The sequence below is a fragment of the Colletotrichum graminicola genome (genome assembly GCF_000149035.1).
Source record: "Colletotrichum graminicola M1.001 genomic scaffold supercont1.14, whole genome shotgun sequence".
Lineage (NCBI taxonomy): Eukaryota > Fungi > Ascomycota > Sordariomycetes > Glomerellales > Glomerellaceae > Colletotrichum > Colletotrichum graminicola.
Window position 1 is genome coordinate 125,917 of NW_007361018.1, and position 12,961 is coordinate 138,877.

Genomic DNA, 12,961 nt, shown 5'->3' on the forward strand with positions numbered 1-12,961 from the left:
CTGTTACTTGCCTGATATGTAACAGCATCATCATCAGAGATGGCCAAGCCTAGTCAATGATGCCGTTGGGCAAGAAACTGACATAGTCCAATGGCGCTACCTCGGGGCCGTCGGGCGTTCCGACAATCTTCAGAGTGTCGCCCTTGGTGACCTTGACGCCGGGAAAGTTGATGCGGATGGCCGAGTGCCCATCCAGGAACTCGGACGGCCAATGGCCTAGTTTCTCTTCACTGTTACCCCTCCACTGACCGATGACCTTGTCGTTGATGTAGGCGACGTACGAACACTTGCCACGAATGACATCAAAGTAGTTAACGGCGAGCGTGTACGTGCCGGTCTCGAAACCGATAACCGTCGAGGCTGTTCCCGCCGTCGTGTTGGAGGTCGTCACGATGGCTTTGTACCCAGACGCTGCCTCAAAGGGGTCGACGTTGACGACCTTGTACCCCTCGAGGTTCATGTGCTCGGCTTCGATCCGGTACTTGTAGTTGCCCACGCGACCAGCCTCGTCGGGAATACCCGACATGTTCCAGTAGAAATTGTTGATGGAGTCACGCCAGACGAGCGAGTGGCCGGCCTGATACTGCAGCTTGAAGAGCACGTGCTCGTACCGCTCCTCGTCGATGAGACCCTGAAGGGACTCCCATTGCGGCACGAACGTCTGGGTCGTCGCCGATCCTTCGTAATGCGCGTCGTAGAAGTGCTGAATGACGGTTTTGCCGCTCTTCAGCACGTGCGTGTAAGGCACGTGGTGGAACCACAACAGGAGGTCATCGGGGGTCGTCTCGATCTCCTCATAAATGGCCGCCACCTCGGGAGGGTACATTCCCGCATTACCAGTGCCGTTCTTCACAGTACGGTCCATGCCAATGCTGTTGCCATCAGCGCGGGTCCACTGACCCCAGCTGTTGCCGTCTTGGCTTCTCGGGCTGCGTTTGAAATCAGTCTCATGGACGACGTACGAGGGGGGCAAAGGGGGTGTTTACCTAGGACCGTAGTGGGCGTAAAGAATGTCGGTTAGGGTTTGGATGCCAAGGTTACCGCTGTAGTTCTCGTAGGCGGGCCAGCTCTCCATGGACATGCTGGTGATAGTGTCGACGACCTTGCGGTTGAGGCCAAAGGTCAAGCGCGACCAGTCCTGAACAATGGCAACAACATCATCTGTGGGGTTCCACGCCAGTCTGCCGTAAGCGTAGAGGTTGGACATGGCGAGATGGCTTCCGAGCCAGGTCGAGTTGGCGCCGACGTTGATGACGCCAGCGTAGCCACCAAGAGGCCGGTCGAGGCGCTTGCCGGACAGAATGTCGCGGACAGGAGAAGGCTGGCCGTCAATCCTCAGGTCAAAGTCAAGGATTGTCTTCCAGAGAGGAGGAAGGTAGACCAAATGGTCCTGCTGGCCGAGATACTCTTGAGAGATCTGCAGCTCAATAGCCATGCTGGTCTCTTTGAGATTTGCGAAAAGGGGTGACACGGGCTCCCTGACCTGAAAGTCGATGGCGCCATACTTGATCTGAACGATGACGTTGTCATCGAACTGGCCGTCGAGGTGCTTGAAGAACTCTACCTGGGCGTTGGCGCGGTCAGCGTGCCAGTCAGACTCGTTCAGGGTGAGGTGGTCGTAAACGAAGGCTCTGAACATGACGATGCCCCTCTTGGAGCCGTGGTTCTTGAGTTCTCTGGCGAAGAGATTGGCGCCATCAGCAAGCGTCCTGTTGTAAGTCAGGGGACCGGGCTGGCCCTCGGAGTTAGCCTTGACGAGGTAACCGGCCATGTCAGGGATGCGAGCATAGAGCTCGTCCGTGATGCGGCCCCACCAGGCAATCACTGCATCGTCGAGGGGGTCGAATGTCGAGAGCCCACCGAAAGTCTGGGGCGAGGCGAAATTGAGTGAGATACCGACTTGGACACCCCAGGGACGGAAAGCATCAGCGATCCTCTTCAGCCCATCCATGTTATCTGGGGAGAGAAGAATGGGGTTGGCGTTGACGTTGTTAACGATGATTCCGTTAATGCGAGCTGAAGCCAACAAGCGGCCGTATTGGGAGATGCGGGTCATGTCGGTGACGACCTTGAGGTTCTCGAAGAAGATGGAGACACCTCCGTACTATTCAAGTCAGACGTAAGTCCCATCAAAGGAATGTCGAGGGAGAGGATGTAACTTACACCGCGCTCAATACTGCCGTGAGTTCCCGTGCCGTCCATATTGTCCCACTGGTTTGCCCATCGGACGGGAGCAGAAGGGTTGGTCGCGTAGGTAGTTTCGGTGAAGTTTCCCTGCGCCAACAAGCTTAGGTACTCGAAGGCGCCGTAGAGAGTGCCCCTCTCGTTCTGACCCAAGATCTTGACAGCACCACCCTTGATACTTAGCCAGAAGCCATCTTCAATGAGGTCAGCCTCGACCCCTTCACTTCCACAGGCTGCGATGTAGTCGTCGAGAGTGGCAACGACGACAGAAGAGTCAGCGCAAGCGTCTTCGCCGAGCGAGACCTCCTTGCCGAAAATGCCGTGGTAGCCCTTTGTCAACTCGGACAAGGCAGATGAGATCGGGCCGTTCTCAGTAGCATTGAGACCGACAATGGTGGAGGGCAAGGAATCAGCGACGCCGGCGGACTTGCAGTCGGGCAGCCTGGCATATCGTAACCAGCCTGCGAGGCCGTCCTCGGCGATGACAAGGCCGAGGGACGCAATCAGAAGAAGTTTCCACATGATTTCGCTACTGGTGGAAAGAGGTGCTGCTGGCAAGAATAACCAGTTACAGAAGCACTTGCTTCTCAACACGCTCCAAGGTAGGATCGGAAGGGAACCGGCTTATAAAAAAGAAAATCACCTCACCACACGCCCTGAGGCAGATGTGGTACCCAGATCTGCGGAAGCCGCAGCAATGGGAAATTCTTCCACGACTCAGACTTTGTTGGTTCCCATCCCGAGATCACTCATGAGAACGCCTTCAGGGCAGAGGGCTGGTAGCGACGATGGAGCCGTCGCATTCAGGCTAAAAGTGTGCTCGACATATTCAGCCATGGCTTGGGTGTGGGGAGGAGTGAGAGTACGGATTCCACACAGGCACATAGTGAAGATTAGACTCCAACCCAATCTGCGTGCGAGCATCTCCAGATGGGACCCATCGGGGTTGTGACCCTTCATTGCCCAGTCTAAACGACCTCAGTGCGGAGAGATTGGCACTTGCGAAGGGAAACAGGAACGGGAAGAGAGAGCAGCTCGAATTCCTGCAAGAGGAGATAATCTGCCGAACCAGGGGCAATGGGAATTGCTTGCTTGAACCCCGGCTATAATCAATTGCAGAAGGCAAGACAGAGGCGAAGCTGGCTGACTGTCTGACTGTCTGTCTATGCATGCCTAATCACCCAGTGAGTAAGCTTCAGGTGCAGGCAGCTTGGGCGTGAATGGCAAGAACGGGCAATGTAAACAAATTGGCGGGAAAAGGGAAGAGGAAAAAAACCAAGGCAAATGACAAGACTTCCCCGCACGGGGAAAATAGAAAAGCGTGGGGTGAGTGGGCAAAAAAGCTGGTGGCAAGTGCGGAGCAGCACGCGAAGAAAAGACAAGACGGAATTGACATTCACACAGCTTCGGCTTCGGTCGAGTATTCTTGCGGAGAGCACCTAAGAAGGTAGCTTAGTCTTTTCTCCCTTCCCCTCGCTTTCCTCCTGTCCTCATCACATAGATGATTGGATTCTGGGATTCGTGTATCACTTTTTCGGCCTTGTAATTCCACTCTCTGCTCTGCCGCACAACCTTGGATTGCGTACGACTCGAGTTCCGAGAAGTTGAGAGACCCCAGGACTGGCGCTCCATCACAAGGTACAGTCTGTTGCGTTGGCAGCGTCTAAAACCTATTTTTTAGTCTGTGCGTTAGAAACACTATTATAACCACCCTAGTTAGGGTCACGTAGGGGGGTTACCCTGCTAGGTGGCTACTTACCTATAGATTTGTAGATTTTTGCGTAGATACTATAGTGTAAATAGCCTTAATTGATAAGCTTGTTACTGTTATTATTGCTACTGTTATTAAATAATAGTGCTAAAGAAGGGGGTTATTACCCCTAGTAGTAAAGAGGTATTACTAGCGCTGCTAGCTAACAGTACTTAAGCCTGTAAGGCTGCTTGTAAAGGATTATTACGTGTAGTAATTAAGCGCCCTATAGTAATAGCACTAGCACTAGTAGTAAAGTTAATAAAATTAATAATAATTATTAAGACGCTAAAAAAATTAGTAGCAGCTGTAGTAGTAGTAAAAAAGTTAGTAGTAGTAAAGAAGTTAGTAGTAGTTATAGTAGTAGTAAAGAAGTTAATAATAACTATTAAAACGCTATAAAAGTTACTAGTAACCTAAGTAACTATTAATAATAAAAAAAAAGAAGTTAGTAATAGTATTAATAATAATAGTAATAAGCCTACTTATAATAATAAAAAGCCTATATAATAGGTACTATTTAAACTAAATTTATTTAATACCTTATTATAAACTTTATTACTATTACTATAGTAATAGTAAGTAGCTATTATAGTAGCTACTTTACTACTAACTAATATAATAATATACTTTACCCTTAACCTCTAATTTAATAGCGTTAAATTTATACTATAAGTCTAGCCTTTTTAGATAGTATAGTAATTAATAAGTTAGTTAACAGTAAGTATAATAATTAGGTTAAGGTAAAAGAAGTAAATCTTAAAGGATATAAAGGATTACTTTTAAAGGTAACTTACTAAGTAATACTAGCTTTTAAAGTTATAAATAATAGTAAAGTTTAGTAAAAAGCGTTATACTATATAGGGGGTTAATAATATTTACTATAGTAATAACTTTAGTAAAGTAGATAGGAAATAGCTAACTTTACTATAGTCTAAATTTAGCTAATAACTAAGTGACCTTAGCTATAAGACTTAAGAGATCTTCTTTAGTATAGATCTTATATACTCTACTAGTTTAGTTATATTAGTATTTAGTATACTATAATCTGCTATAAAGTTAAAAAGTAAGTAACCTAACTGCAGTAAGTAACCTAACTATAGTAAGCTAATTAACTATAGTAAGCTAATTAACTATAGTAAGCTAATTAACTATAGTAAGCTAATTAACTATAGTAAGTAACTAGATTATAGTAGCTAACTGTTATATATTAATTTAAGAAAAATAGTAATAAATTTAATAAGGGATAAAATTAACTAAGAGAAAAATATAAAGAGGGATTTATAGTATAATTTAATAAAGTATTATAAGTATATAGATTATATAAGTTACTATAATAATATAAGGGTAGGTAATAGTACTAACTAGTGTTTAGTTATTACTAAAGTCTACTATAAGTTACTTACTTATAATCTTAAAGCCTAGTAAGATATAATACTTTATTATAAGGTAAATATAACTTTAAAAGATCTACTGCTAGGCCTTATAGTTATAGTTACCTAGTGGCTAGTAAAAAAAGATAATACGCCTATATAGAGTAAAGTTATAAGTAATTTACCCTCTATAGTAGGATTTAAAGGAGGTAAAAATCCTACTAGTAGGCCTTCTCTACTAACTATAAATAACTTTACTAGTAACGTAGTAGTTAATTTATCCTTTAGTAGTAGAGAAGTTAGCCTTTTTATATAGCAGTAGTATTAATTACCTCTATAATAGTAGCTATCTCTAATCTAATAGTATTATTATATACCTATTACTTTATTAATTAACCTATTACTAGTGTATTTAGTAAGAGAGACTAAAGTGCTATTATTATTACCCCTATAACCTAGAGAGTAGTTACTTATAGCGTAGTTACTAGAGGTATAAGATTTTATAGGCTGGTTTTTTAAAGTTAAAGGGTAATAATAAGGCTGTAAAGGCGGTACTAACGCGGCCCTTTAATAACTATAGAGCTCTTTATTAAGCCTAGTAGTTATCTAGTGTATACTAAAAGAGTAGTATAAAGAAAAGGGTATACCTAAATCCCTTATTAGCACTATATAAAGGTTAATAAAGACTTTTTTACTTATATAGTAGTACTATAAGCGTAGTAGATATAACTTTACTAGCTCTAACTAATAGTATAAATTACTATATATTACTAATAAAGTTAATAAAGTTAATAAAGTTAATAAAGTTAATAAGGTTAATAAGCGGCCTGTTATAAATACTATAACTAATAAGATAGGTGACCTTAAGAAGGGCAGATTTAGTTAGTTAAATTAAATCTAGTGGTTATAACTATACTAACCTCTAGGTAGTAGATAGTCTCTTTATCTTCTCCCCTATACGACTAGGTAATTTATCCTTACTAATTATTTATATAAGTTAACGCTTTCCTAACTTTATAATACGTAATAAGCTAGATAACTTTAGCCTTAATAAGTTATATAGTAGTAAAGCTAATAACCTAATATATATAGCTAATAATAGGTTATTAACAGATTTATATAAAAGTAATAGAGATAAAGAGTAATATAATAAGGCTAATAAAGAGTAAGGTAGTAAAAGTAAATAGGTAGTTACTATAGTTAGATTTCTTTACTATCTATTAATATTTATTTTTTTCTTTTATTACTACTTTAATAATAGCACTTTCTCTACTAGTTATAAAGACACCTTTAATATTACTACTATCTTTATTAATTAATATATTATTAAATAACCCTTATATACTATTAAAGTTAATAAATAAGTAATAAAAATAGCCTTTTATCTGTTTTATATTATAACTAACCTCTACTATATAATTATAAAGTAGCTTATTAAAGTTATATAAATCCTCTTTATCTCTGTTCTATTCTAAGTACTGCTTATAAAGGAGCTTCTTAAGGTTACTAAATACCTCCTTAATAGGGTTAAAGTTAGGTAAGTATAGTAGTAAATATAATAGTTATACGCTAGCTAAATTATATACTTTTTAAATATCTTATTAGTAGTAGAAGCTAGTATTATTTATAATAATAACTAACTTTATAGTAAGAAAGGCACTACACTTAGGTAAAACCTTATCTTAAATCTACACTATAAACCTATTACTATTTATTATACCTAGGTATATTAATATATTAAAGATACTATTTATAGTAAGGGTAGAAAAGATTTAGTATTACTGCTTGCGTTTAAGCTTATCTTTTTAATATAGTAATAGTTTTTTTAGCACCTAACCTATTCTCTATATACCTATATATTTATTAACACCTAACTTATTAATAAATACTAATTACTTTAGGTAGTATTTATAAATAGTGTATATCTAGTTATACTATAGTACTTTATCCCTCTAGGTAGTAATAATATAAATAGACTTTAACGTCTACCTAGCTATATAAAGCTACTAACTAATTATTAACTTATAAACCTCTATATTAAATTACTTATAGAGGAAATCCTATATTTCTTTAAGGCTAAGGTTATTATAGTAGGTAAAAAGCTCTAATAACTTATATAGTTACTATACTTCTAACTTTATTTAGCTTTACTAACTAGTAAGATAAATTACTACTTAGCTAGTTATTTTATAATAATAACGTTATTACTAGACTATATAAGCAGTATAGCCTAGCTACTTAGTGATCTTTTTATCTATTTTCTTAAATAACTTAAGGATTTATACTATTTTCCTTTACTTATCCTTATTTAACCTTAGCGCTATTATATTTATTTAATATAGTATTTATTTAGTAAGGGATAGTAGTAGTAGGTAATAGCGATAGGGTTATTATAGACTTTACTCTCTTTATATGTATATTACTCCTATAACTTTATTAACTTAGCCTCCTGTTTAAAAGGCGTGCTCTTATAGACTGTTATAATAGGAGATAAACCTATCTGTAAGGCAAGTGTTAAAGAGATAATTAGATATGCGGCTAACAAGTGGCTTTATATAGGTCTGAATCCCCTTATTATTGTTGTTGTCGCTAGTATGCGCGACTTTAAGTTGTTACGACTATCTAATGTTAGGCAATGTTGATTTTGGATCCTGTCAGCCAAAAAACGCGAATTTGCATGGGGTTGTATTTATGTGGCGCGGGTGCACGGACTGAAAAATAGGTTTTGGACGCTGCCAACGCAACAGACTGTAGACCTCGGTTGGGCATACCCCGACCCCGAGGCTCCAAGCCATAGATCCATCATCGACTCCATCGACTCCATCGTTGGAGCCCTCTCCAACCCGGTTGTCGCCAGACACCCTGATTTGTTAATATCTCAATAGCGAATCCTCATCGCGCCTTGGCCCTGGCTAATTAACCGTTAGTTCTCTCATTCATCCGCATGCTTCCCATGTGGGGGCACCCACCTTCGCTCACTTACAATATGGCTTCATCCTCACATGACAGCGCAGCAAGACACTTCAACCCCGGCGTCCTGTTTGCTTGGCCCTGTCCCAAACTTGACGCCGTGTGTGATCTTCTTGATTACCCGCATCTGGTTGCGGTCGTAGAGCCCGTACAAATCGTGCGTCGGACACGGACGGTGTTCCGCCTTTTGGAGCCGAAGAGGCTGCTTTGCAATGCCGTTGCCAAATTGTCCACATGTCGTGTAGCCCATACCCGGACCACAGGGGAAAGCGACCTGGCCCCAGATGCATTTACACTTGACGTGTTGGTAGATGAAGACTTCGCACATTTTTCTTCCTTGCCTGAATTCGGCGTACGAGTCAAATGTTTTTTTTTTTTGGAGAAAATAAGCTCTTCGGTTGCCGGCTAGATTTGGTTGTACAGGGAAAGGCGAGGAGGTGGTTAGTGAATGATATTGAGTCGGTGTTAACTCTATTGAATGAGAAGTGAAAGATTCTAATTCGATTTGGTTTTGGCCTGGCCGAGTGTCACAAAACGCATGCATAAACCCACGCTGCTGCCAGCGCCGCTCATCAGGTACCGTCCCGTATCGGTATTCCATGAATGTTTTCTAAGCGTATCGACAGTGCAGGGCGCCAGATCTCAGCCCAAAACTTAAATCAACACACCCTCGCAAAGACGAGTTGTCACGCTATTTCGGTGACTGGGTCAAAGACATATCGCCATCACGAAGAGTGCCGCTCCCCCCGGTGCCAAAGTTGTTGTCAGAATAGTCCCCCGATTCCACCAATCGTGCCAAGAGATTCTCAATCCTCTGGGTCGTCAGTTCGAGCGCTTCAAGCCTGCTGCTAACGTCATGCATATCCTCGCTACCTGTAAAAGACCTGCGCAACTTGGACGAGACACCTGGGAACATAGAATCTCTCCTATGAGGTGACTTTTTCCGCATCGTGGCGTCCGTAACGGACCTTGTGAATTGCCGCCGGATCAGGTGGTGGGTGAGCTCGTCGTCCACTGCAATCTCCTCCTCTACGGACTCGGGTGGCGGCAGGTCAAACACGGCTCTGATGTCGCGATGGGCTGTTATACGCCACTTTTCCCAGAACCACTGCTTGACCCTCGGGTACAAGGTCAGACCATCCGACTTTGGCTTTTCTGGCTGCGGCGGCGGCCAAAGAAGTCTGCGTTCGGCCACGGCGATGATGAGTAGAAGCGGAAGGTTGACCAGCCTGACGCTCGCTACATGTATCTTATGGAACCATCGCGGAGTAAAGATGAATTTAAGAGGGATGAGAACGAACACTGCCAGGATGTTGAAGGGAGGTTGGTACGCGAATATTGCATCGCCCTTGACCCCCTCCAGTGTCAAGACGGCCTTGCGGAATTGGATTTCAGCAGTGGCGTTCTTAACAATGGTGCTGAAGGTATTGGACAACATCGATACAAGGATGGTGAGGAACAAAGTGTTGCCCAAGAAGGCGAAAGCCACCATCAGTACAGGGCCTAAGATTGGGTGGAACATAACCTGCAAGAGTTCATTGGAGTTAGGGCCACACTTGACAGTTCACTGATGCGTAGCTTACCGATTCATTGATTCCTGTTCCGTCAAGACCGAACCATATCCACAGCATCCACTTACTGATAGTACTATGACTTCTGTCAGTAATCTTGGGTTGCAGGTTTCTTCCAGGACGGCCTTACACTGGAGGGTGGGTGCCTTCGCCAAGCCAAAGGAGAGACAGGAGAAACCCGCCAAAGCACCACGCCGACAAGAACGTCAGGAGAACAAAGTCCGACATCATGGAGCGTAGTGAGAGGAACACGAGGTTGTCCGATAACAAGTTAAAGGCTAGCCGCGGGACCAATACCGATGCACCCATTGCGAGTACGTCGAGTGCCTGTTGCTTAGGGACAAGCTCACCAACACGCGCACCATGTATGCGGAGAACCGCATACACGATATATATGCCGATGAAGCCTACATCAAGGAAGGACCACAGGTTTTGCGTGTACACGTGCCTGTAAAAGTCAGCACCACTGGCATTTTTGAAGGGGGTATTGGTGCTCATACCACCCATGCTCCAAAATTGTCGCAAACTGATCAAGAGACCAACCAAAGGCATAAATGGCGAAGCAGCCTTCCAGAACAGTGAATGTTTCTGGTTTGCGTTCGGCCATAACGAAGAGATAAAGAGCGAGTAGGATCAAGAACTGGAAAACCTCTAGAACGTTCCGCGTACGGGGTACAAGAAGCCGGTACTGGTCAAGCAGTGGGCCCTCGCGGGGGTTATACAGCGATATGGGCTTAAGCTTGTAGTGATCCGGAATGATATCCATGAAGCTGGAAGGGGTGTAAACAATACGGCCTTTGTAAATAGCGTCGACACTGGAGACTGTTCAGCATTTCCTCAAAGCTTTTGTCTGGAAGAGAGATACCCACACTTTCTGGCAGGGGGTGGTACTGAGGAAGTATTTGCTCTCAGTCAAGATGGCAATCTCGAGCGAGGGAAGCATGCGATTATAGCTCCTATATGTCTCTGTTGATGCCGCCTCACGAATCCCGGCCGGAGCCATCTGAAAGGGCTCAAAGCCAGCAACCAGAATGTGTGCGAGGAGCACCAAGCCGTCGGGCCCTTCATTGTCTTCGCTGAAGCGTCTTAGGATACGTGTTGCCACCAGCTCACAAAGCACTGCGCGACTGTAGTTGACATTTTGCCGGTTGTTCAGGTGAGATTGTTCATACAGAAATTGAGCGCGATTGACAAGCAAGCAATAAACTAGCAAGCGAGTGTCAGCTTGAGCACTTCCACCACAGCGTCCCTACCGCCGCTTGCACCTGCGGTGTTGATCTTGACTTCTGCGAAGCACATGATGTCGTTGATTCAAAGAGGGAAGTCTGCACATACCGATAGATATATCGTCAAGCCCATACAACTTGTCGACAAGCGGGCGGACCACAGCGATGTTGATTCTTACATCACGCAGCTGCTCCAAACTCAGGTGATCTTCGACAATGGAGGTGATATCTCGTCGGATGCGGTGGATGTTTGTGTAGACTGGCAAATGGCTGTGAGGGTTGGGCATGCAGCCGTAGAGCGGGACTTGAATCTCAGAGCTGTGGCTGGGGCGGTCCCGTTGCAGGAGCGGTCGTTCTTCCGGGAGCTGGAGGCGCGTCCGCCGGCTGCGTTCCGACATAGTACAGCCTTGTTGCTATGCCAGTTGTGGAGCTAAGATAGGATAGTTATGCAGGGGGGGCGTGATGCGGTATGTGACCAAAGCTAAGGCTTGCGGCCAGCTAAGGCAGTTGATGTGCGGATAAAGGTGATTTTGTACGTAATATTTGGACCGTAGGGAGTTTGACAAGAGAGGTTGAAGGTGTTTGTGACAAGACCAGGCGAGACCCCAAAGTCGTCAGGAATGAACTAGGAAAGGGGTGCCCCCACGCTGGCCACAATCCGGAGTGAATGTTTGGTTGCTAGATAACCAAGGAGGGATGTTAACAAATGCGCATGAATTAGCAATGTCAGATGTCCGGTTTCTTGGAGGGATCTGCAGTAGGGCCACGGCGAGACCCGGTGCGTGTCGCTGCCTGGGAAGCAGAAAACAGAGCGACAGAGAAACAGAGAACCGAGTGGGTAAGAGAGTGTGTGGAAGAGAGTAAAGTTGATACAGATATTCGTAGATAGGACAGGATGGACGTGGATCAAGCGGGACAGGGGCGTTTGGGCTCCACGTCGTGAAGGGACGCTAAATAAGAAGGCCGTCTGTGGTATAGGTAATGCAAGCAAGCTTGAAGCCCAACTAGGTGGTCCAGGGTAAGGTAATATGGCCAAGGTTATCCGTGAAATCATGTGGAATGCATGTGCTGCTTGGTCGAATTAGCAGTCACGGGGTGAATCGAGGATGCCGGCAGCAGCAGCAGTAGCAGCAGTAGCAGCGACGCGCGACGACACGCTGGACGTCGAGGCTGTCTGTTTGGTAACGGCACGACGGATAATTGGAGCAACGGTAGTGAAAGGGAAAGGGAACCGGGAGCATTGGTTCTGGATTCTGGCGACAGAACTGGCTCAATCATCGAAATCGATGGACTCTCGTTTTGTCCGGTCTGGACTTTCATGAATGACGACATGGATGCCACGCAAATCCCCGTTGTGCTCGGACTGTCTTGTCTGCCTGAGCTGTGCAAAGCTTAGGTTACCCAGAATGCGGCGTACACTACAGCGGCGGTGCAGAACCCTACTTCGTACCTTGTGTCCAGGGTCTCCCTCTCGGTGGTGGGGTCATCCCACCATGTGTCCTACCACAAGAGAAAGCTATCGATCTAGGCTGCTCTATGCAGCACTTTTCTTCAGCCAAGGAGAAAAGAGCATGGCAGACCTTGCAGTCAGCGAACCCAGCATTTTTATCTGACAGAGCTGAGTTGGTGGCCGCCATCACTACCTGCCTACCTACCTTAGCTGGCTTCATCCAATGTGCCTCCTATCGGTTCCACTTTTAGCATGCGCGAGCCGCCGCTGAGGCACAGCCACGCGCAGTGTCGTCCATCCGAACAGTCCTCCTGGTAGGTACCTCTACTAGGTACGTATGTCTTGCTATAATCTTGCGGTGAACGAGAGTGGGGCTACGCAGGCGGTCACCTTCACGTGTTACCGCGCGCCCTCGGAGCAGAGAAACGCCGGAGCGG

The 12,961-nt window shown here is 44.7% G+C and overlaps 3 protein-coding genes across 3 annotated transcripts; all 3 read right to left on the reverse strand.

Annotated features, from left to right (window-relative positions):
- Positions 1-49: 49 nt before the first annotated feature.
- On the reverse strand, positions 50-2,706 carry GLRG_04392 (glycosyl hydrolase family 67 middle domain-containing protein; the record flags this gene model as incomplete). Its single annotated transcript, XM_008095077.1, has 3 exons — positions 50-929; positions 987-2,104; positions 2,164-2,706. 3 exons carry the CDS (start codon positions 2,704-2,706, stop codon positions 50-52), a joined length of 2,541 nt encoding a protein of 846 aa, XP_008093268.1.
- Positions 2,707-8,305: 5,599 nt separating this feature from the next.
- Positions 8,306-8,605, reverse strand: GLRG_04393 (uncharacterized protein; the record flags this gene model as incomplete). Its single annotated transcript, XM_008095078.1, has 1 exon — positions 8,306-8,605. The coding sequence occupies one exon, from the start codon at positions 8,603-8,605 to the stop codon at positions 8,306-8,308; it is 300 nt and encodes a 99-aa protein (XP_008093269.1).
- A 363-nt stretch (positions 8,606-8,968) lies between these two features.
- GLRG_04394 (nonselective cation channel) lies at positions 8,969-11,472 on the reverse strand (the record flags this gene model as incomplete). The annotated part of the gene is made up of 6 exons (XM_008095079.1): positions 8,969-9,802; positions 9,861-9,924; positions 9,979-10,296; positions 10,349-10,663; positions 10,718-11,054; positions 11,184-11,472. The coding sequence occupies 6 exons, from the start codon at positions 11,470-11,472 to the stop codon at positions 8,969-8,971; spliced, it is 2,157 nt and encodes a 718-aa protein (XP_008093270.1).
- Positions 11,473-12,961: the final 1,489 nt, after the last annotated feature.